The 24380-nt window shown below is 39.2% G+C and overlaps 1 protein-coding gene across 1 annotated transcript; it reads left to right on the top strand.

Annotated features, from left to right (window-relative positions):
• Window positions 1–22746, top strand: LOC101359097 (C4b-binding protein alpha chain). The gene is made up of 10 exons (XM_012555213.2): window positions 1–148; window positions 1073–1255; window positions 2336–2435; window positions 9129–9214; window positions 9379–9573; window positions 12873–13055; window positions 15037–15237; window positions 20654–20818; window positions 21844–22019; window positions 22567–22746. The coding sequence occupies exons 1-10, from the start codon at window positions 7–9 to the stop codon at window positions 22744–22746; spliced, it is 1611 nt and encodes a 536-aa protein (XP_012410667.1). The 5' UTR covers window positions 1–6.
• Window positions 22747–24380: the final 1634 nt, after the last annotated feature.

Raw genomic sequence — 24380 nt, 5'->3', positions numbered from 1 at the left:
CAGGTCATGCACCCCTCAAGAGCTCCAAATTGGACCCTTCATAGAAAGGGGAAAATGGCAGCCTGGCCCTCCTCTAGGCTGTGGAAAGTCTGTGGAGCAACTCTGTTCCAAATGATCGTGATCGTGGCTCTCTTGGCTACTGTGCTTGGTGAGTAATGAGGAACGAGTTCAGATTGGCAACAATCAACTGAGATCATCCACACTTTCATTTTTAAGACTAATAAGAGATGACTAAGCATCTAGCAGAAATCCAGCTTCAGCAACAATGGGTTTATTTGACAGGCTGGAATTTAGGGGAATTTGTTTTACATACGAAAGAGGCAGTTTCCTAGACACTTCCTTCTAGAATTTCTTCACCAGGAATTTCCATAACAATCTGACTCCCAACCATGACTTGAAACAAATCTGTATTATCTATCAGTCTGACTGCAAAAAACATTCACTGCTGTATGTTTATCCAGAATGGGAAGGTGAGGAGTATACTTCTACTGGGGCTCCTAAAAGGTAAATCAGTTCTGTATTTAATTCTTGCAAGGGAAGCAGAATTAAGATTTTCATGTTTCAAAGACTCAATGCTTCCTCCTCCATATGATTCAAAATTCAGAAGGTACAAAAAGGTATAAATTAAAAATGTCATTCTTACCTGTCTCCCAGCCGCCCAGATTCCCTTCCCTGAGGCAACCAATGTTACGTGGTGTAGTTATTTTTAATGAAACAATATTTTTATGTTGAGACAAAATTGTAGGGCACCCTGGCATTGCGTGGATGCATCTGATAGGCTGATGAAATCCATGTCTGTCATCACTCTTAAATAAATTATCTCATATGTAGTAGAGAAGAAGTGAAAAATTTCTGCCTGTTATTATTATCATTTATAATTATCATTGTCTTTATCATTATCAACAAACGCGTATTACTGATCCCTCACTGGCTCATTGAACAGTGGGGACAAATAGGGGTTATGACAGAGGAGAACAGCATAGTCTCCATTCTAAAAATTTTACTACAGAAATATTGAGACACTGTGTCCAAAGTTATAACTTTTGGTACTCCTTGTCATTTTGGTGTCCAGGTGATTGTGGTCCCCCACCCAATTTATTGTTTGCTTTTCCAACGACTGCGGTGACTGAGACAAACTTCGTTAGAGGAGCTACTCTGAGATACACCTGCCGCCCTGGCTACAGTAGAAACAGTTCATTTCAGCTTCTTACTTGTGATGATGGAGGCTTCTGGCGGTACGAAGTCTTCTGTGCCAGTAAGTACCAACATTTATTTTTCTCATTGTGCTTTTTCCATCCTTGGAAAGTTGTCTCAGGAGCTAAATGGCTTCCTGATGCAGATGAGAATCCTAGATCACCAAGAAACTATTCAGTTTGTCGGTTACTGTCTTCAGTGCACACATGTGTGCCACTCTTTGAAAAACAGAACAAACTAATACAGAAAAATTAGGAGTTAATAACATTGAAATATCCATCTATTGTTTACAGAATCATTCACCAAATGCTGCTTACAAGATTTGAATCACAAATACAATTTTATGATACTGAAAACCAGATTCACTTTACAAAAAAATTTATAAACCTATGTGGCTAGAAAGTAGTAATGTATCTTCCAAAGGAACCTCACTTAACATGTTTCTGTGTTTGGAAGAAGATGCTATGATTCATCGTCAGTTGGGAATGCATTTTGAGATGTTTTCCCAATAGTAAGGGTATACGATCTATATCTTCTCTTTTTTGTTCCATTTGTGACCAGGGACATAGCATTTCTGAGTAACCAGAATTTGAAGTATATGCAGTGGACAGAGAATGGAGCAAATCTTCCTGGTCAACGTGTTAAACCCTGGACGGTAGCTCCATGGTTGTTGATGTTGTTAATTGCCATCAAATCAATTCCAACCCATAGAGGACCCAAGTGTGCAGAGTAGAACTGCTCCATGGCATTTTCAAGGTTGTGACCTTTTGGAAGCAGATTTCCAGGCCCATCTTCCAAAGTGGCCCTGGGTGGGTGTGAACTGCCAACCTCTCGGCTGGTAGTCAAGTGTTTAATTGTTTGTACTACCCAGGGTCTCTGATCTAACTGAACAGTTAGATCGGGACAAATTTTTTCTCTTTTGGTAAAATGTATTTGAAAAAAAATGAGATCAAATTTTGCATTCATTTTTCATTGAAAATAAAATTTTGAGTCAGGATCAAACTTGTAGAAATAAATTTGTATCTGAACCCCTGGGCCTTTCTGGAAGCAGGGGTTGAAGCTGATCAATCCGACTTCTTTTTTAATGCCATATCTCTGAGTGCTTAGAATCACTAATCATCATTTTAACTTTTTCTCCCAGAGAAACGATGCAGAAACCCAGGAGATTTACCTAATGGGCTTGTGGACATTAACACAGATTTCTCTTTCGGATCACAGATAGAATTCAGCTGTTTAGAAGGGTGAGTATAAGGCAGTCTAGAAACAATATTTTTATTTTAAATTAGTTTTTAAAAATAGCTAGTGTAGTCAGATATTTCAAAAAATTAACAGCTGTACATAGAGAATTTTTCCTTCTATCCCATTGCCTATCCACCCCAATCCTTCCTGTCCTCGGACAAGGATTTAATTTTATTGTTGTGTGTGTGTGTATTTTCAGTACTTATACAAATGAAAGCTAAGAAATAAGCATATATTTTTATTTTCCCCCTTTCTAATAATAAATGTAGTTTTGTGTCTTGCCTTATTTTTTACTTATCATTGTATACCGGGGATCTTTCCATGTTTGTGCATACTAATTTTCTTTTATAACTCCATAGAATTTTACTATGTAGATGTGTCATAAGGATCCCTGGTGGCACTGTGACTAAGCACTCGGCTGCTAACTGAAAGGTCAGTGCCTTGAACCTACCAGCCGCTCCAAGGGATAAAGATGTGGCAAACTGCTTCAGTAAAGACTATAGCCTTGGAAACCCTATTTTATAGGGCAGTTCTACACTGTCCTATAGGGTCTCTATGAATCAAAATCGACTCAGTGGCAATAGGTTTAGGCATGCCATGGTTTAGCAATCCCTTTGATGGATTGCTGGGTATTTTAAATCGTGTCATTTCGTACATATGCAGTTATATCTGTAGAGTAAATTGCCAGAAGTGGGGTTTCTGGGTCAAAAACTACTGATATTTGAAATTTTGAAATATATTGCCAAATTGCCCTCCCTGAGGGTTACACAGTTTTACAGAGTGTGCAAATATTGACCTCTCCATAAATTCTCCAACAGATTGTGTTGTCAAACTTTTGAAAACTTGCCAAACTTTTGGATTTCTGTCAATTTAATAGGTAAAAATGAAATCTCACTCTAGTTTTAATGTACACTTCTCTTATTATGAGCGAGGTCGAGCATAGTTTTGTACGTTCAAGGGACATTTGTATTTATTTATGAACTGTCTGGTCTGTCTTTTGCTTATTTTTTCTATAACGTTTTTGCATTTTATCTTCATTTGTAGGAGATATATGTATCAGAGTTCAGGCTTTGTTTCTAATATCAATTGCTATTCCTCCCCACCTCCCCCAGTATATTATTTTTCTTTTGACTCAGCTATTGGCATACATTTCTCAAGGAGACATTGTTTGTTTTTAGGTTGTCAAATTTATCAATCCTTCTTTTTTGTATGGCATCTATATTTTAGGTCTTAATTAAAAAGGCCTTCCCAACACAAGGGTTTAAAATAATTGCCTATATTTCTTGTACTACTTTTATGGTTTCATAATTTTGAAGGTTTGAAGCATTGAGCCATTTGGAGTCAATATAATACACATATAAGGTACAGATCCTCGTTTATATTTTTCCGTATGGCTTTCTTGCTATCCCAACATCATTTGTTAAAAAGTCCATCTTCAATCCACTGATTCAAGTGTGCTGTTTATTACTGTGTTAAATTTCCATATGTATCTGGGTCTATTTCTAGACTTTCTATTCAATGACAGTGTTCTGTCTATATATTCCTGTATGACTTTCACAGTCATTTTGTTACTATGACTTCATAATATGGTTTAATAGACAATATGAATAGTCCTACTTATTACACTCCTTTTTTGGAGTTTTGCTGACTATACTTGTTTGTTTATTTTTCTATATTTATAATCTAAAGTTAGGTAGATTTTAAAGTTAGTGTTGGATTCGTTTTTAATTTAGGAAAATGTAGATTTTATGACGTTGAATCTCCCTAGTCAAAAATATGTTATGTTTTTCCCATTAATTTTTTTTTTCTTTCAGGAGTGTTTCAAAGTTTTCTTCACAAAGATTTTGCATTTTTTGAAGTGTTTAAACCTATGTATTTTATATTTGCTATTTTAAATGAGTCTTTTTTTCCATTATATATATTTTAACTAGTTGGGATCCCTCTCTCTCTCTATATATACATATTTCTATGAGTATGAATAAAATTGATTTCTGCATTATTAACTTGCCATCTCTGCTAACTTCCTGAATTATTTTATTATTTATGATACTCTTTCTGTCGAATTCTTTTGGGATTACAAGGTTTGCAATGATAACAACTGAAAATAGTGTTTATTTTACCTTCTACTTTCTAATATTTATATTTCTAGTTTCTTTTTTTGTCTATGTTAGCTAATCGTATCTCAGGAGCCTTGGTGGCACAGTGGTTAAAAGCACTCAGCAGCTAATGGAAAGGTCGGTGGTTCAAACCTAGGAGTCATTCTGCAAGAGAAAGATGTGGCTGTCTGCTTTTGTAAAGATTTACAGCCTTGGAAACTCTATGGGAGCAGTATGATTCTGTCCTCTAGGGTCACTGTGAGTCAAAATTGACTCAATGGCAGTGAGTTCGTGGTTTAATTGTATCACTCAGGATCAACTCAGAGAAACAGAATCACTCAGATATATATAAGAAGGCTTTTCTTATAGAGACCTGGCTTAATGTGGGAGATGCGATGGGAGCTGTGTAGAGGAGGTTGTTCCTTCCATGTCTGGTGCTGTGGCTGGGTGAGCAGGGCAGGAAGTTAGGAAGGGAAGATGGAGGTGAAGTGTACCATGCAAGGACAAACTGGAACTGCAAGGACACGTATAGGCTGGAATTTGCATTGTTCTTTCACTGTCTCTGAACTTTCAACTTGAAGGAGGGGGATGTCCTGTAGGAGAAGTTGTTGCTCTTCATCACAGTGCTAATGCACCTGGATCAAAGGTTGGAGTGAGTGAAGGAAGAGATCCACCTGGAGCTGGCGTTGCTGTGGGCCTGGCTGCTGCCCCATGCCAACAAGATGATAGAGCAGAGAAGCAACAATGTGTGTGAGCTGCAATCCATATCTTGTGTCCTGCTCTGATCTTCCAAGCATGTAAAGAATATGAATACTCATTCACTTCCATCTTCTCTTGTGGGCTACAATAAACTGGCATTATGCATGGAAGAGAATTCTGAGAAACATAGTTCCAGTTTAGCTAAATTGACACAATACAAATCCACCACAGTCCGTCCACCCCTTGTCAAATTTGGTGTTTGTATGCACTTGTTTTAACCATACTTAGTTTAACTTCCAAATAAAGACAATGTCAAAACTATATTCTCAGCTTACACAATGAAACTATTCTTCATACAACCGAAAACATGTTAACTCTCTCTCCTCAAAAGAGGACCCTCTTTGAGCTGAGTCATAGCTCCCCTTTGATATCTGGTAACTGAAATACTAAGATAAAGATTAACTCTTATTAACACTTTATGTCAGATGGTAGAGGGATAAATGAGGTAAAAAGAAAAAAAAATTCTACCAAATCTGTTCATGTCAAAATAAGTATTCATAACTATTATGGTTCTTGTTTCTGCAACTGGTCATGTGTTTACAGCTAATATTTACAACTACCTACTTCTATTATTTATTCTATATTTGCTTTGCCCTCAGCAAGCACTTCATCTCATTGTGGTTCTTTGCCTCATGGGGTCAACCAAAAGTTCATTCCTGCAGGGTCTGAACCATTAGCAGTCCTGCCTCTATTGGGTTGTTGTAGTTTTCTGCTGTCTTTAATTACAGGGCATGGGAATACAAGGAGGTTCCCCATGGAATCTCCTGTATCCCAGACATATTCATCCTTACCCCTATTTCTTAGTAGTAATCCAATTTCCTGTTTATAATCAGGATTAACCACCCCAGGCATTAAGGTAACCCCGCTTCTTTGCCTGTTGATTCACTCGCATGAGGGTCCAAAGTTGACAGGTAGTTGCAGCCTTAACCTCAAGGGTAATTTAGGATTGTTGTTGTTCTTCTTGTGTGCCACTGAGTCAGTTCCGACTCATAGTGACCCTATATGACAGAGTAGAAATGTCCCATAGGGTTGCCAGATAAAATATAGCATGTTTAGTTAAATTTAAATTTCATATAAAGAACAAATGATTTTAGTATAAATATGTCCCATGCAGTATTTGGGACACACTTAAGCTCCTGTATCTTTATTTGCTAATTCTGGCAACTCTAGTTTAATGGAACTATTGGTGGAAGCATTTCTCTACTGGGAACTAAAACTTCTAGACCAACAAAGAATTTTATTTGTTTTATGTCTACATTTTAGAATTTATCAATGAATGTTCATGTCAATTTTCATGAATATTCCACAGGCATTTGAAATGAAGATATATTCTTTATTATCAGTGTACAGAGTTTGATATATGTACATCATACCAACTTATTGATTAGCTCTTCTGAACCTTTAATTATACTTCTTTTTTATGTCTTAAGCTTAAAGATAGAACTTTAATTAAATTAATAATTTCATAATTATTTAAGATATAATAAAATAAATTAATGATAAATAATTAGTGGTGTGTTTTGACTATTTTTCATCTGTCCCAGTATTTTTGTTTTATTAAAATTGCTGTTACATTATTTGGTACATGGAGATTCATAGCTCTTCATTGCAAATCAAAACCTTTAACATTATAAAGTGCCCATTTTTTGTATTTAATAACTTTCATTCTGAAGTCCAAGTCACGGGATATTAAAATCATCATCCCTGCTTTTCTTTTTGATTGCATTTAATTGACATAACTTTGCCCTTTCTTTTATTTTTAATCTGTCTGAAATACTTTTGTCTCTTGTATACAAGATAGAGTTCAGCTGTGATCTAATTAAAAAATCTTTTTCTTTCAATAGGATACTTAAGCCCAATTACATTTATTGATATGAGTCATATTATTTTATATTTGCTAATATCTGTAACTATTTCTTCTTAAATATAAAAAATATATAATTTTTAAAATAACAAATACAAGCATATATATTTAACACATTTAGGGAGATTTGAGTTTTTTGGTTTATTTTATTTTGTTTGATTTTTTTCATTTTTACCTTCTGTTTCTCTTACTGTGCCTTTAGTATAGTATTCTTTAGATTTTAGCATTTTATTTTATCCTCTTTTTTTTAATCAAATGGTTTTGTCTTTTTTTTCTATTTATTTCCCAATTTCTACCTTCTCTTCTATGAATTCAGGGAAGAGAAGGTAGAAATTGGGAAATATATATACATGTATAGATACGTATTCTTCCCTATTGCATCACAACTTTTGTTTAAAGTTGTGAAAATGTGTATTTTAAAACTTTTGAAAATATCATGTTGGAATATAGGTTGTAATTTTTATATGTTGAACTTATGGATTAAAGAATTAAGGAATAAAAGAACAAATGAACAAACATTTAATTCACTTGTAGGAAAGTTTTGCTGCTATTTTAAAATTTTTTTAAATAACAGCTTTTATGGTCACTGTAATATCACTTTTTCACTATGCATACTTGAATGAGTTATTTTATCCTGTACCAGTCATTAGGAAGAGGTTTGAGGGGTAGAATAGTGAAGCACAGGTAATCTTCCAATTTAGAAACTCAATGACTTTCTTTTGTTAATATTCATAGAGTATATTGTTTTTGTGACATTTTCTGAAGATTACCAGTAGATTGCTGGGCACTTTGCACATCTACTTTCTTCACTTACCCGCCCCTCTTCACTAAGCTTTCCACTTAGGATAGGTGCTCTCCTGAGATGGTGGTTCCTGAGGTCTGCCACTTCTAGGCCTCCTCTACCCTTCCCATTACACCATTTTCATTACTCATGTGGGATTTCCTGCCCAGTTATGCAGGTCATAGTTTTTTTTAATAGACCTTGCCCATAATTTTGAACGTATGTTTGCTTTTTATTTTCTTCTGTCTCCTATTTACACAGAAAATGTGTAGTTTTGTGGCCAATTATATTATCGTTGTTGTTCTTGCTGTTCTCTGTTGTACTGCATGACTCTTCAAGAGGGAAAGTGAGCAGATTCAAAACTAAGGTGCTACCATGTTTCTATTGGAATAACCAGAAACAATACTTTTTTCTTTTTTTTTTTTGAGGCCTTACTGGGATTTGAACAGAAATAATACTTTTAGTTTGGTCTCTTGGCTAGGTTAGAAAAATTACATTTTTAAGAAAATTTAAAATAAAGAAATGCTTAATTCTCGCTATATCTTATCTTGTTGTCAGTATTCAATAAATTGCAGAGGCTCTTAGACCACTGAAGGTAACATTGCCTTAGAGCTCCTGTCACATTGTAGGCTTATTCCTTGATGACGCTACAATTGGAAATTACGTTAGCAATGATTTTGTTGTTGTTGTTATCATAAGACCTTTAGGGCAGTAAGATTAGAAGAAATTTCAGGACTAGTCAAGAGCCAGAAAAAGACGGTGAACAGGGAGTTAATGGTTTATGGGAGTAAGCCAAGCATCTAGAAGTCAGAAGGTGGCTTCCATTCAGAGATCATGATAGTTTAGGGTCAGTAATCTAGCTGGTACTCTCATTCAAAGAAAACTGCAGCACACATTCAAGTGAGCTTTTCACTCCACATGTACTGCTTGAGCTCTGGATGAACTCCAGGTCTGGCACTTAGTAGAGGCCCAATAACGTATTAAAAATAAAAGAACAAATGAACAAACGTGTTCATCTCATGGCAGTGGCGAAATTTAACTGGATATAGTATTCAATGGGAAGTGCTATCCAAGAAAACATTATTTCTCCATTTTTAATTTTAAGTAGCATATCTATTTTTAAAGACTCCTTTATCCAATTTAATATAGCATAGGAATAACTCCATTAAAATATTTGATCTCATTTTTTTTTCAGATATATCTTAATTGGCGCAACTACTAGCTACTGTGACATCCAAGAGAAAGGAGTTGACTGGAGTAATCCTCTCCCAGTGTGTATAAGTAAGTAAAGCTTTTTTTTTCTGGCTTGAAATTTAGCCACGTTATATAATAAAACTTCTGTGTATCTTTGCTCCTTTGTGTACCTTCCAGTAGAATTTGAATCATTTCGTTTAGATTTGTAATTATGCCTTTCCTGGTTATTTCTTCCTCTTCCCTCATCTCAGTTGCAAAATGTGAGCCTCCTCCAGCCATCAGCAATGGGAAGCACAATGGTAGAGAAGAAGATGTATATACATACGGCTCTTCTGTCACCTACAGCTGTGACCCCCACTTCTCACTCTTAGGCAAAGCCTCCATTTCCTGCACAGTGGAGAACAAAACAATAGGTGTCTGGAGCCCAAGCCCTCCTACCTGTAAAAGTAAGTCATAGCAAGAAATTCTGCTTTGTACTGTTGGTTTTCATTTGTTTAAAAGAAAAAAAGAAGGCAAATTTATTGGGGAAATGGCACAATTTCAAGACAAAATAATTACTGCAATGATGCAGTCATTTATTTGGTCATCTGAGCCTTATTGCCTGCAGTGCCAGTATATAGTACTGTACAGCACCTATAGCTCATTGACTTTGTGAAGGAGAAGTTTATTTCTCACTTCTGCTAAGACTTATACTAAGTCCATTGCACTTCAAACAGCTCTCCAGGGCAGCTGGTTTCTATCTGTCAACAACCCAGGTGGTTTGATCATGTGGCACCTCCACATCAAAATGTGCTTTCATAGATATAACACCAAGAGCAGGAGCAGCAAAAAAAAAAAAAAGGATAAATTAGACTTCATGAAAATTAAAAAGTTTTGTGCATCAAAGGACTTTATTAACAGAGTAAAGAGACAACGTACAGACTGGGAGAAAATTTTGGGGAACTATATATTTGATAAGGATTTAATATCCAGCATATAAAGAACTTCTATAACTTAACAACAAAAAGACAAACAACCCAATCAACAAACAAGCATAGTAATTGAATAAGCATTTCACCAAAGAGAATATACAAATGACCAGCAAGCACATGAAAAGATGCTTGATGTCATTAGTCATTATCAGTACCCATTGCTGTCGAGTCGATTCCTACTCGTGGTGACTCCATGTGTGTCAGAGTAAAACTATGCTCTGTAGGGTTTTCAATGGCTGATTTTTCAGTAGAACGAGGCCTTTCTTCGAGGTGCTTCTAGGTGGACTCAAAGTTCTAACCTTTCAGTTAGCAACTGAGTACATTAATCATTTGCACCACCTAGGAACTCTTATTAGTCTTTGTTATTGTTCATTGTCATTGAGTCAATTCTGACTCGTGGTGACCCCATGTATGAGAGAGTAGAACTGTGCTCCATACAACTTTCAAGGCTGTGACTTTCAGAAGCAGATCGCCAGACCTGACTTCCAAGGTAGCTCTGAGTGGATTCGAACTGCCAGTCTTTCAGTTAGCCACCCAGGGACTCCACCATTAGTCACTTGATATGCAAATCAAAAACTACAGTGAGCTCCTACTTCACCCACACTATAATGGCTGTGATTTTAAAAAAAAAAAAAATCCCAACAAAACAGCAGCAACGAAAGAAACCCAGAAAACAACAGGTGTTGCCAAAGATGTGGAGAAATTGGAACCCTCATCCATTGCTGGTGGGAATGCAAAATGGTACAGCTGCTGTAGAAAAAAGCTAGCAGCTCGTTAAAAAATCGAATATAAAACTGCCATATGACCCAGCAATCCTAATCCTTGGTATATACCCAAAAGAAGTGAAAGTAAGCATGCAAATAGAAACTTGTACACCAATGTTCATTGTAGCAATTTTCACAATAACCAAAGAATGGAAACAACCTAAATGCCCATCAACAGATGAATGGATAAACAAAATGTGGTACAGACCTACAATGGAATAAAGAGAAGTGAAGTCCTGATACATGCTAGGACATGGATGAATCCTAAAAACATTGTGCTGAGTGAAATAAGTTGGTCGCAAAAGGACAAATACTATATGATCCCACTTGTATGAAATAGGTAAATGAATAGAGATTGAAGCTTATTAGTGGTTTCCAGGGGTGAGAAGAAGGAGCCCTAGTGGCACAGTGATGAAGCGCATACCTTTTAACCTAAAGGTCGGTGGTTCTAACCCACCAGCTGTGCCACAGGAGAAAGATGTGGCAATCTGCTTCTGGAAACATTACAGCTTTAGAAACCCTGTGGGCCAGTTCTACTCTGTTCTATAGGCTTGCTATGAGTTAGAAAATGACTCCAAGGCAATGGGTAATGGGAGGGGTGAGAGGGACGGGGACAAGGGAAGTCTTTGCTTAAGGGGCATTGAGTTTCTGTTAATGGTGACGGAATAATTTGGAAACAGATGGTGGTGATAGTTGCACAGCATGATGAATGTAGTCAATGTCACTGAATTATACACGGAGAAAATGTTGACTTCGCAAATGTTGTATTATACGTATTTTTACCAAAATAAAACAATAAAAAAATGTGCTTTCATAAACTCTTCAGCAGAGAAAGTGTGCCCTGGCTATTAAGATATTTGGTCTCTAAATGGCCACCTACCACTTTCCATTGCACCCTTTTGGCCAGAACTAGCAATGTGGCCCTATGTACTTACCCTAATGGACTGGGGAATATAGTATTTTGTCTATCCCGGAAGTGAAACTAGAAATATTGGTTAGTGCTTTTAATGTCAGCCACATATGACTACAGGGCAAACTAAACACCAGAGGTCAGCAGTACAAAGCAAGCAGTAAGGGAGCCAGAAGATAACACGTTATTGCTAGTTTGCAGATCTAAGGCATCTCCCTTAACTACTAAGTGCGTACACATGGCCCACTGCTCTGGCTCCCCCCAGGATGCAAACCGCGTGGTGAGAAAACATGATACTGCAATACTGGAAAAGGTGGAAGTGTCAGGAGCTGAGGCTGGAAATGTCGGTGAGGGCCAGGTTAGGAAGGGCCTCACGCCTCACCCTCGGGAGTTCTGAACAAAGGCGAAGGGGAGACATTATGAAGCTTTAAGCAGGGGAGTAAATGTGCTGCATTTTAGAAAGAAAACCGTGGATTCAGTGAGACAAACTTAAGCCCAAGAGACAGAAAGGCACCTGTTACAACCATCCAGAGAAGAAAGCGAAGGTGGCTTCCACTGCTGCTGAGGCAGTGGGCCTGTAGAGGAGTTGAGAGATTGACTACTAACCGAAAGGATGGCTGTTTGAATCCACCCAGTGCTGCTGTGGAAGAAAGGCCTGGTAATCTATTTCCATAAAGATTACAGCTAAAGGAACCCTGTGGAGCTGTTCTACTCTGTAACACATGAGGTTGCCATAAGTCAGAATCAGCTAATTTTCAGAGGTAGAATGCCAGGCCTTTCTTCCTAGTCTCTCTTGGTCTGAGAGCTCCACTGAAACCTGTCCACCATGAGTGACCCTGCTGGTATTTGAAATATTGATGGTGTAGCTTCTAGCTTCATAGCAACATGCAAGCCACCACAGTATGACAAACTGACAGATGGGTGGTGGTGGAGACATGTATATATACGTATTTACTTTAAAATGGTTTCCATGTATCCACTTGAGAAGTACTTGTGTCAGGCCTTTGTGTTGTACTTGGAACTGGATAAGCAGTACCACTCATATCCTTATTTTCATTTCTTTTTTTATAACCCACTTGTCTTTTCTTATGATTTGTTAGAAATCACCTGTCCTCCACCAAAGGTTCCAAATGCAGCAATAATCTCCGGATTTGGACCCACCTATACTTACAAAGACTCTATTGTATATAATTGCAAAAATGGTTACATCCTCAGAGGCAACAGCTTAATCCATTGTGAAGATGATAACGAATGGCATCCTTCTCCTCCTACTTGTGAGCTCAGTGAGTATGGACCATGAAGAATTTCAGTGTTTGGCAGATCATCTAAAGGTACCAAGAAATGTTAGTGGGGGCGTACTTGCATGCCTAGGTCCACTTTGACTCACGGTAGCAATTTAAAGTTGGAGCAACAATTTCCTCTCTTTTTTCTTACTGGAGGGAAGAATAATTTCAGTACATTCTGCAAAGTCATGTAACTAAGGGGCAGCATTCACATTGTAGACATTGAGGATTCATATATTTATTACAACAATTTTCTGCCAATTGATGGAAAATTGTGTTGTTCTAACAAAATTATTATGCTGTGGTAATTGTTTTGAAAGATAAAAGTGTCTCAAGATAGAAATGTTTTTCTAACTTGCACAGGAGCACTGTATGAACTAGTTATGATCCTTTCACTCAGAAATCATAAACTCATGTGTATCATTAAAAAGGTGATAGTAGTGATAATGATAACTTGGCACTAGTCTAGTGCATTGTAAGAATTCATGAATTCTCCCAACAATTGTGAGTACTATTATTATCCTCATTTTACAGATGAGGAAACTGTTCACAGGGGTCAAGTGACTTGCCCCAGGTCATACAGCTGGTAAGGGTAGAAGCGTTGCTGCCTTGTGCTTTTGCTTTTGGCTTCACGAAACGTCAAGAAACTTATCCTGGGGGCTTTTGGAACCGTGGTGTGAGGAGCCTGGGGAAAGCTCTCCTGGAGACACATCTGTTAAGCTGGTTTAAACTACCAAAGAAGACCATTCAGAGTCTCTGGAAATTAATCAAAGGGCTTGCAATAAATTGAGAAGCATTTTATTAGGAAAAAAAATCTACAGAGAGGTTGTAAGAACAGTGGGAGGCCATGGAATTAGAACTAGGGACTTCAACCAGCCCATGAGCTCCCTGGGATGGAAGAGTCATTCTGGTGGATTCAGCACCCAGGGAACAGCATAAGATTGCATTTTTCACAGCTCCACACTACAGAAGGCCTATAACGAATGGGTGGAGGCAGCTGGATATCAGTGTCTATTCCTCCAGCCAACTCCCACTGTATAGAGAGGGTCCAGGTGGGGCAGCTGGTGAAGAGTGCAGTGCCCCTTTCCTGCACAGCTCTGTGTTGCAGGAGAGCTGCTCCAGTGGGCTTGGCAGCTAAGTAGCAGCTCCCATCTTCCTCAGTTTCCTAAAACAGAAGAGCTCTTATGCGAAGATTTGACAGCCAGTATAATTGGCAAATCTCATTCTCCCTGGTTGTGAAATAACTGTACTGGATGGTGGTGGCAGCCAGGTGGCAGTACCAGTTCCTACCACCCCTCATACCTCCACACCCTCCACTGGCCTCCCCTTCCCCCCAATCCAATGAGGCTCCTAACCCTTAGCATAGAGGTTCTGTCCAGGAGAGGTTTGGAGCAAGCCTCAAAGACTGGCAATGCCCTGCCTGTGCCAAGGAGCCTGATTTTAATTGGATCAGACTGTGGTGTAATTTATGCCTCAGGAAGTTGTCAAAAACAGTAGAGCAATTAGTTGTCAATTAGTGGGGGCTAACAGCTGTTCCATTAAAAATGTTTGAAGAGAAAATGTAATAAACACCCACTTGGTAGTTGTTTATATTCTACTTCCGTATCATATGAACTAGTAACATCGGGAAAGAGAAAAGAGGACAAGACTCAAGGCCCAGTTTCAAAAGATGCTTGGAACTTGGTTTGTTCTTGCCAAGCCCTTAAATGATAAAGTTCCTGGTGTCATTAGAGTGAGGGGAACGACTTTTACCTTTTTTCCCTAACCAGGCCACTTGGCAGCGCCCTCGGTGACCCCCTCTGGTACTGTGCACATGTGGGCACACATTCATGTGTGTTTTCTGCTGTGGCTGATTCATCAGTCTCTGCGGCTGGTTCCTGGCTCAATGAACATGTGACACCCTTTGAAACAACAGGCTCATGGGTCGCTGTGGCAGCCCTAGTAACAGTGTCCTTTTCTCTTGTTCTTCCTTTATGAGCAGACAGTTGTGTCAACTTACCAGACATCCCGAATGCTTCCTGGGATACACATAATCACTACAGGGCAACAAAATATGGCATGTATAATATTGGGACTGTGTTGAGGTACCACTGCAATCATGGCTACAGACCCACTGGGGATGAGCCTACGACTGTGACTTGTCAGGAAGATTTGACGTGGACCCCATTCAAAGGGTGTGAGAGTGAGTTTTTGTTTTTTAAATCTCTTTTTGTATATTAAATGTCCAGTATGTGCTAGGATTGTCTACTTTAATTGAATATAATTTTATTCCTCAAGATAAATTTAGAATTATATTAATTCAATAGAATGTTGCTATTGTTGGGCACCACTGAGTTGGCCCCAACTCATGGTGACCCCGCAAAAAATGGATTGGACAATGTTCTATTCTGATCCATTGGCTGATTTTCGGAAGTGGATTTCCAGGCCTTTCTTCCTAGTCTATCTTAGTCTGGAAGCTCTGCGAAAACCTGTTCTGTACCATAGCATCACGCAAGCCACCACTGACGAATGAGTGGTGACTGTGAATAGGATAGTGAACTGTTATTGCTGAAGGGATTATAAAAGTCTTAGGGTTTGAGGAGCTGAAAAACTGCTACTTTGCTCAGAGTATCATCCCAATGTGAAATACCTACCTCTCTTTCACCAAGAGGCACTCAAGTGCTAAACACATTCTTGCCCACTTCCCTTGGATTTCAACAGTCCTATTTATTGATGATCAGGATCAATTACACCTGGTAGGATAGTGACTTCTCCCCTTGTCTTCTGGACAAGAAGGAGCCCCAAAGTGGACTGGCATTAGTTGCAACTTATAAATCAACTGGACTCTATCTCTCCTGGTGAAAGCATTCCCACTTTGAGAAGCAGGACGTCTAAACTCACAGCTCCCAGAGTTTTGGGGATAAGAATTACAAACTTCCCAACTGGGATACTTAGAGTGATGTGGAGCCACTCATGCTTCCACCCTTGGTTTCAGGATCCATGCATTTATTTTATTGAGGACTCAGTACCACCTAGAAAATGATCTCTGATTCAAAGTGAAAACTATTCTGGAAGATTGTGTCCCATCATTGCAAAGTGTTGCCTCTCATCTGGCACTTCAATTTGACTTTAATGGGCCACTCCAAAGTCATATAAAGGTGGAAGGTTCTGGGTGATGCAGTATGTGATATGAGTAGTGGATTTCATGGCCAGGGTCCCAATACCACACCTCTTGCTATCACACATGTAATAACTAGAGGTCTTTTAGTTGAACACAGTGTTATGTGGGATCAATGTCAATTGATCAAACAGTCCATAAGCCTTTATATAGCAGTGCTGACTGAGGTCCTTCAGGCAGAAAAGATAGACCCATACTTGCAATGTGTGTCCATTTCTGTCATGATAAATTGCTGGCCCTTCCAGGGTAGAAGAGGTCCAACATAGTCAACTTGCTACCAAGTGGGTTTTTGGTTGCCTGGATGGATCGTATCATATCAGATGCTCAGTATTGTTGCTGGCAGGTTGTACATTCAGTGGCAGCAAGAGCTAGTCAGTCTTGTTGATTGAGAGGCCTGCTGTTGGGCCCATGCTTATCTTCCAAATATACCACCATGGCCTCTTTGCTCCCCTTCTCCTTGTGCCAGCCCAGATAAGGCCAATGACAGAGGGTGACTGATTTCAACAGACTGAGGCAATTTTTTCCTACTGGATTGTTTAATGCCTCTTCTGTTTGCGATGTGCTCTGGTGGGTGGTAACATGCAAAATATAAATCTTTCCATTTCCTGCCTCTCCCATGTGGCCACTCACCTGCTGACACTACAGATCTCCTTGTGCTCAGTCTTCCAGTCTTTCTCCTTACAGGGCCCTACTGGACAAGCCTTCATTCCAGATCATGAGTCCTAATTTATTGCATCCTTGGGCCACTTCTTGTTCTAATAAGAATGACCAGGTGTACCACCTAAAGCTCTGCCCATCAGTAGGATTTTCTCCTACTATTGTCTCTCTAGGCTACCCCTGATTGGGAACTGCCATCTTCTTTTGCCTGCATATACACACCAAAGCTCTGGCTTTTTCTTGTTCTGTTAGTTGGTTATAGTGGATAATCCATATAACCATAAGCGTGAGCTAAATGCTAGTGAATAAGCAGAAGAGCTTATGGAATTATGTTATTTTGCAACTTTCTTCATATCAGAGTAATGGAGATTATTAAGGGAAAATTTAAAGTTATGCCCCAGCATAATGTATGTTCATAAATTTATTCACTAATACAAGATTCTAGTGCAACAGTGGCTGGGCTCCCTGTTTGTGCAGCTTGCTTGTGCCATCTGGCCCTGCTCATGCTCAATCCCAGATGAACCACTTCCATCTTTTAATGGATTGTTCTTGAGTTTCCTAGGTCTTGTAACTTGGTGGATCTGATAGAACCCAGCTCATGATGGGCGATTCTGGCTATATGGTCTCTTGATGTCCCAAGCTCAGGTGTTTTGTCTCTATTCATGACCAGGTGACATGCCAGGAGTTATATTTCAAAAACATATAATTTTCAGCTACAGCACACGTCCTTGCCTCAAAAATCTCAAGGGTATGTGATGTGATTGTCCCATTGACATTTGCATCTTTTCCTACTACAGACACCTCCAATACTCTGCAGGGATGATTTTACTGCAGAGTGGACCTGCTGCAGAGCCCTTTCCTAATTGTCTTAGTTATCTAGTGCTGCTATAACAGAAATACCACAGATGGATGGCTTTAACAATCTGAGATTTATTCTCTTGCAGTTTAGGAGACTAGAAGTCTGAATTCAGGGTGCCAGCACTAGGGAAGTCTTTCTCTCTCTGTTGGCTCTGGGAGAAGTTCCCTGTCATCAATCTGACCCTGGTCTAAGAGCTTCTCAGTGCTGGGAACCCTGGTCCAAAGGATGTGCTCTCTCCTGGCGCTTCTTTCTTGGGGGATGGAGTCCCTCTCTTCTCTGCTCAATTTTCTCTTTTGTATCTCCAAAGAGATTAACTCAAAATACAACCTAATCCGGTAGATTGAATCCTGCCTCATTAACGTAACTGCCTCTAATCCTGCTTTATTAACATCGTAGAGGTTAGGATTATAACACATAGGAAAGTCATATCAGATCACAAAATAGTGGACAACCACACAATACTGGGAATCATGGCTTAGCCAAATTGACACACATTTTTGGGGGTCACAATTCAAACTATAACACTAATACAGGCTCCACTCAAACCTGGCAATCTTTTGTGTCACGTAGCACATAGGATGGAGCAGTATTCCCAAGATAGGATCATATGGCCTCTAGAAACTGAAGAGGCCTGCTAGGAATTGTGGTTCTTCCTCCCTGATGGGGTACACAATTTGAAATAATTTTGCTTTACTTTGGAAGAGATATGCTAGCATACCCTGAACCCTGGAGTTCTAAAAACTTTTTACTGATGTGTCAAATCCCTGAATTTTATCTTCTATACTGTGGGACATCATCAGGCTAGCTCTTTCTTATTCATTCAGTAGAATTAACATGATGTTATTGATACAGTGGATCAAAGTGATGTTCTGTGGGATATCCAGGTGGATAAGATATCTTCAGGCTCTACTGTAACAGGGCAGGAGAAATATATCCTAGGGCAAAACTGTAAATGTATGCTCTGGACCCTTCCACGTGAATGCAAACTGTTTTTGATACTTTTTTTTGATAGGGATGTAAAAGAAGGCCTTTGTTAAATCAGTGGCCTTATTTACCTAACGCTACATTAATCTGCTCTAGCAAAGATATCACATATGGCACAGTGGCTGCAATAGGGGATAAAATGAGTGTTCAGTAGTCTACTGTCATTCTCCAGAATCCATCTATTTATTTTAATGAACAGATTGGTGAATTAAATAAAGGTATGAAGGGAATCACTATGCCTGCATCTTTCTTTAGGCTTTAAAAGTAGCACTAAATTACTCCTCCCCCTCTATATATGGTATTATTTTTTATTTACTTTCTTTCCTTGAGGAAGTGGGAGGGAGGCAGTATCAATGGCTTCTACCTGGCCTTCCCTGATGTGATAGCTCTTACCTTACAGGCTAAGGAACCAATGTGGAGGTTGTGCCAACTACCAATTAGATCTGTTTTAATTATACTTCCATGGATCATGTAAATGACCACCAAATGTTCTAATGACTGGGTAATAATGTTTCCTGGTATCATTCTCAACTCAGAATCTATGTCCAGTAATCTTTGGATAATTTGCATCTTTCACCAGTGCACAGTTACCCACAAAAATGGACATAGATCCTCTTGAAGACTGAGGAACTCATTACCATGCATTCTTTCCAAGGTGTGCTAGTATCTCTTCTCCTGGGAACTGGCCTCTTCTACAGTCAATGATCTCTAGGCCTGGAAACTGGCCCAGGTTCAAACTCTGAGCAAGAGATTATGACTTTTATTTAGCCAATTCTCTCAGTCTCCTGATCATCCAGCCTTAACTTCTTTGGACTATACAAATTGAGGAGTATCCTTGTTGGCTGCTCATTTATTTTCATCCTTATTTTCTATCAGCATCTTTTTATCTCTTAGGCACCCCTAGCTGCCTGTCTGACCTTGCCACTCATGATGTTCACATTCAGGTAGCATCTGAAGCCTCTGAGCAGCTCCTGCCTGCTTTTACTATCAGTGACCCAGTTTTTTATTGGCCTTTCCTATCATCAGGTCTGGCCTTTGATGCTGGTGCTCCTCTTGTCAGAGAATTCCTTATGGCCTTGATAAATGTTGTGCCCCCAGGCCTTCCCATGGAACATAATCATCTGGTGGTTTTTTAGCCTGACATAATATATCCATTACAGCACACTCACTTTCTTGATTCTCTTAATCCCTTCTTCAACCTTCTGCCATGGCATTTCCATCTCACCTGTTGTAGGCCATCACTTTTTCCATGTTTCTAAGAGCCATCCTAGTACTATACTTCTAAATAGTCCATCACTATATACCTCATCTGCCATTCCCAATGCTCTATTTAATTTCCATTTCTCATGCAGTCCTGGTGAACACTGACAGTGCTCCCTTTCGGAGGGGGGCTCTGAACCATGTCATGTTTATTATTTCAACTTGCAAGTTATCATTTCATTCTTCTAAGGCCTTCTTTCTACAATTTTTTAAAATGCATTAGGTATATTCTCGGTGGGGATGAATGGATAGTTTTGACTACGGGTGGGGTGGGGACTCAGAGATAGTGGATTTATCTGTTTTTGCAGTTCCTCGCAGATGCATACCTTTCCATTTAGCCTGAACTTGGTTGAGTGTGCTTCTAGTACAATGTGACTTGGAGACTAAATCCAGCCTTCATGCGAAAGTGGCCTCTAAACCGTTTAAAGTTTAGTGAACCTATCAAGAAAATGGGAGAAATCCCTCACCCTCCTGGCTTTGAATTTAACTTGATCCTTTCTACAGTTCATTGGCCTAAGGATTATGAGACAGCAGGACAAGTTCTTGGATATACCAAGTAGTCTTATGGACAGAGACGAAAGGACAGAATGAAGCCTTTTATAAACCACATAGAGTCCAAGATGTCTTATTTTATAAACTCTACTAGCTCATGTTCTCTCATTTTTCTCTCTCACCATCAAGGTTGCCATACTCCTCCTAGCATTGCCCATGGACGTTATAAACCAATTCAAACATATTACAGAACTGAGTTTGTGTATGAATGTGATGAAGGATACACTCTGGTTGGACAGGCTAAATTTTCCTGCAGGTCTTCAGGCTCATCACTTCCAGCTCCTCAGTGTAAAGGTAACTCAAGCTCCCTTTACAGCTCATGGCAAAGTGAGTCGAAATATCATGACAGGATTGAGAGTAAAGCTGCCTGAGGCAACACATATACATTTTATTTTGTCTTATTTATTTTCAGCAATTAATATATGCACATGTGTCCAATGCAAAAAGGACAAAGAACTTACTGAAAAGGCAATCTTCCCCGCTTTTTTTCTCCCAGTCACACAATTGGTGACTTTAGAGGCAGTCTCTATCCCCAGTTTCTTGTATATATTTTCAAAAACATAGCAGAGGCAGTGCATTTTATCTGAGAATAGCTGAAGCCCTGAGTAAAATTTTTATGGAAAGTTGCTTAATATAAATGTGGACTCTCATGGGCTAATCCCAACCATCATGAAGTGACAGGTATCTCCATCAGAGCTTTACACAGGGCACCACCTGCCCATGATATAGGTGGTGTGATGGGGGACTCTTGGTTTGCCAACCAGTTATGGTGACAGAATGAGTCAAAACTGGGTCTGATGTTTATGTGCATACAGCTGTCTTATCTCTTTACTAATGATAATACCAGGAATTATTTGAAACTATTGTCTCCTTGAACATAGAAGAATAATGAGGCAAGAAGGGGGAAATTTTCATACCTAGTATCTTGCAGAAATCAAGACTGTGAGGGATAGTTGTTTTGAGAGCTGAGAACCTGGGGTCCCATACATTTTTTCATATGTATCTTATCATATTATTTAAAAAAGTCATGACCTTGGGCAAGTTTCTCAACATCTCTGTGTGTCAATTTTCTCCTAGGTAAAATGGATTAATAGCCATTTCATAGGATTGTTGCGAGACTTAAGACACAGTCACATAAAGTGCTCAGCCCAAAGTCTAAGATGTAGTTAATTCTCAAGAAAAATGTTGATTAATATTATTGTTTTATCAAAACGAAAAAATTAGTACCCCTAAATATAGTTCATAGTTATTATCCTATCCTATTATCATGCCTTTTTTCTTGGAATAACAGATTGCTTAAAATTGTGTTTCCATTACAGCTCTGTGTTCGAATCCAAAGATAGAAAATGGAAAGCTGTCTGTGCATAAGTATCAGTATACTGAAGGTGAAAATGTAACTGTGCAGTGCAATCCTGGCTATGCTGTGGTAGGCTCTCAAAATATCAGTTGCTCAGAGAACAGAACCTGGTACCCAGAGGTGCCCAAGTGTGAGTGGGTAAGTGGCACAATTCAAAGAATTTCCTGTCCTATCACACCCTAAAAATGGTGGCCACCTCTGAAGCACTGTCCCAGCCATCACTGGTGAGATGTCTTGTCAGGAGTCATTACTGAGTTCTTAAAGGTCACGCAGAAGAACCTTCTCCTTCACATCGAAGCATCAAATGAGTTAGGAAGGTCAAGTTTTCCTGCTTTCACCTGAAAAGAGGAAAAACCGAGCCCCTTAGGGAGGGCCGTCTCATAGACCCAGGAGTCCTGACTCTACTTTTCCTAGACTATATTTATATATTAAAATTTATACTGTTGTTCCATTTCTGGATGGTCAGCAGAAAAAGCATGGAGGCCTTCTGGGGAGTTGTCTCAGAACTGATGTCTGTCCCTCTGGGAATGAGTATGATGGGGTCCAAAGTGTTTTCTGGTTTTCTCTGCTCACCCCCCAGTTCTGGGGTTGGTCCTGATCCTGTAGTCATCCCTTGTCAGTGATGCACCCTCCCTCATGATCAGAGAAGAGCCGCTCAACCTCCCCACCACTCTATCTCTTTTAGGAAGTTCCCGAAGGCTGTGAGCAAGTGCTGGCAGGAAGACACCTCATGCAGTGTCTCCCAAGCCCGCAGGATGTGAAAATGGCCCTGGACATATATAAACTGTCATTGGAGATTGAACAACTGGAACAAGAGAGACACATGCAGAGAAACACTCGGGAGCATCAGTATGATTTTTCCTAAAAGAGTGAGGATAAGGTGCCTTGTTGCCTTCGATTCAATACAGATAACTTCAGTTCAGCAACTCTACTGTCCCTTTGGCACCATCATTTATAGTAATACATATCTGAGTAGGAGAAATGGCTAATGTTTGGTGCTTTTGAGATTGTGAAATTATTGATCATCTGCCGTCTTGTGGCTCATGTATTTTCTTTTCTGAATGCAAATTGTAAATTTTTTCAATTAAAAATTTGCATATCAAAAGCTTTTTTGTCTTCATGGTCATTCAGGACTCCATGAAATGAGGGTCATAAACAAACCTATTACTTATAGTTAATACTTTTATGTCATTGTGTAGGTCTTGGAAATATGTACTTGCATTCTTACCAACGTCGTTTCCTGGAATGCCTTTACTTCACAACTACACGTGTCCAAATCACCCACGTCCTTCAGTACCCTGATTAGATGTCAACACTCCCCAAAGCCTTGTCCATTCTCCCCACTTTGAATGGAATCATGCTCTTCTGAGCTCCATGCATGTTGACTCATCCTTGCTAATGCCACATCTCAAGTTTTGCCTCACACAAAGGGCATTTATGTTTGTGTCTGACCCCCTCATCCCAACCTCAGAAAATGAACTCTGAAAGACTGATGAATGTTATCAAAGAAAAAATTGCAGCAGACAATGTTCAAAAGGCAAGGATGACTTTATTCAAAAGGATTATGGTAAAGAGCTGGAGTCTGGGAGGGTGAGAGGCACAGACTATTGGAGGAAAGATCATTGTAGTAGGGAGAGGGGAGATTATTACAATGGAGAGAGAGTAGAACTAAATCTGAGCTCTAACTAATTCTGAGTCCAGTTCAAACTGTTACAGTTCTGAAAAAACTGCAAGGTTTTTTGTTTTAATAATATTTTGTTGTGTTTTCGGTGAAGGATTACACAGCTGTTTAGATTCCCATTCAACAATTTCTACACAAATTGTTCATTGACATCAGTTAAATTCTTTGCAATGCGTGAACATTCTCATTATCTCCGTTCTTGTTGTTCTGTTTGGAAGGTTTTTAAAGGCTGAGGTGGGCTAGTGGAAAAATACTGAAGAAAGAAGTTAAGGGGGGTTGACCACTGGAATGGGCAAGTGATTTACTGAGTTTGCAAATAGAACAATTTGCCTCAGAATGCTTTCATTTTTCAGATTAGGTACCTGGTTTCTGGGAGGCTTAGAAAGAGGGAGAGGGAGACAGAAAGAAAAGACTGTCTAAAGTTTATTCAAGCAGAGGAGTTCATTAAGGCCTTCTTGGTCAGTTATTGGCAGTAAACTGTTTTCCAGAACAAAAAAGGGTGGCAGGATTTCTTTAACCATCGCTACTTCCAGGCTCATAGGTGTAGGGTACAGTTTAACTTTCTCAGTGTGAAACCCACCTATGAGCTACCTGAGACTTCCCTTCTATTTCGTGATGGTTATCCCTAATATCACCTTAAAACTACTTGAGCAATTATCCCACATCCAAGGGGAAAACCAATATAAATCACCTTTTTATCTCTGGATCTCTTTGGAAGCTTTTATTCCTTCCAGTCGTAACTTCCTCAAACTCTTCCTTCCTCTGAAACTCTTTACACTCATACCTCAGCTCCTCTGGCTGTCTCATCTCTCTATTAC

This window comes from Trichechus manatus, unplaced genomic scaffold, assembly GCF_000243295.1.
Source record: "Trichechus manatus latirostris isolate Lorelei unplaced genomic scaffold, TriManLat1.0 scaffold00035, whole genome shotgun sequence".
NCBI classification, from domain to species: domain Eukaryota; kingdom Metazoa; phylum Chordata; class Mammalia; order Sirenia; family Trichechidae; genus Trichechus; species Trichechus manatus.
The sequence above is the reverse complement of the archived record's forward strand: the minus strand, read 5'-3'. Positions and strand labels throughout refer to the sequence as shown.

What these genes read in the sequence shown, in the direction of transcription:
- LOC101359097 (XM_012555213.2), top strand. Translation starts at nt 7, where the DNA reads ATGCACCCCTCAAGAGCTCCAAATTGGACCCTTCATAGAAAGGGGAAA. An exon ending in TCTCTTGGCTACTGTGCTTG is followed by an intron (nt 149 to 1,072) that starts GTGAGTAATGAG and finishes TTTGGTGTCCAG; the next exon opens with GTGATTGTGGTCCCCCACCC. An exon ending in GAATTCAGCTGTTTAGAAGG is followed by an intron (nt 2,436 to 9,128) that starts GTGAGTATAAGG and finishes TTTTTTTTTCAG; the next exon opens with ATATATCTTAATTGGCGCAA.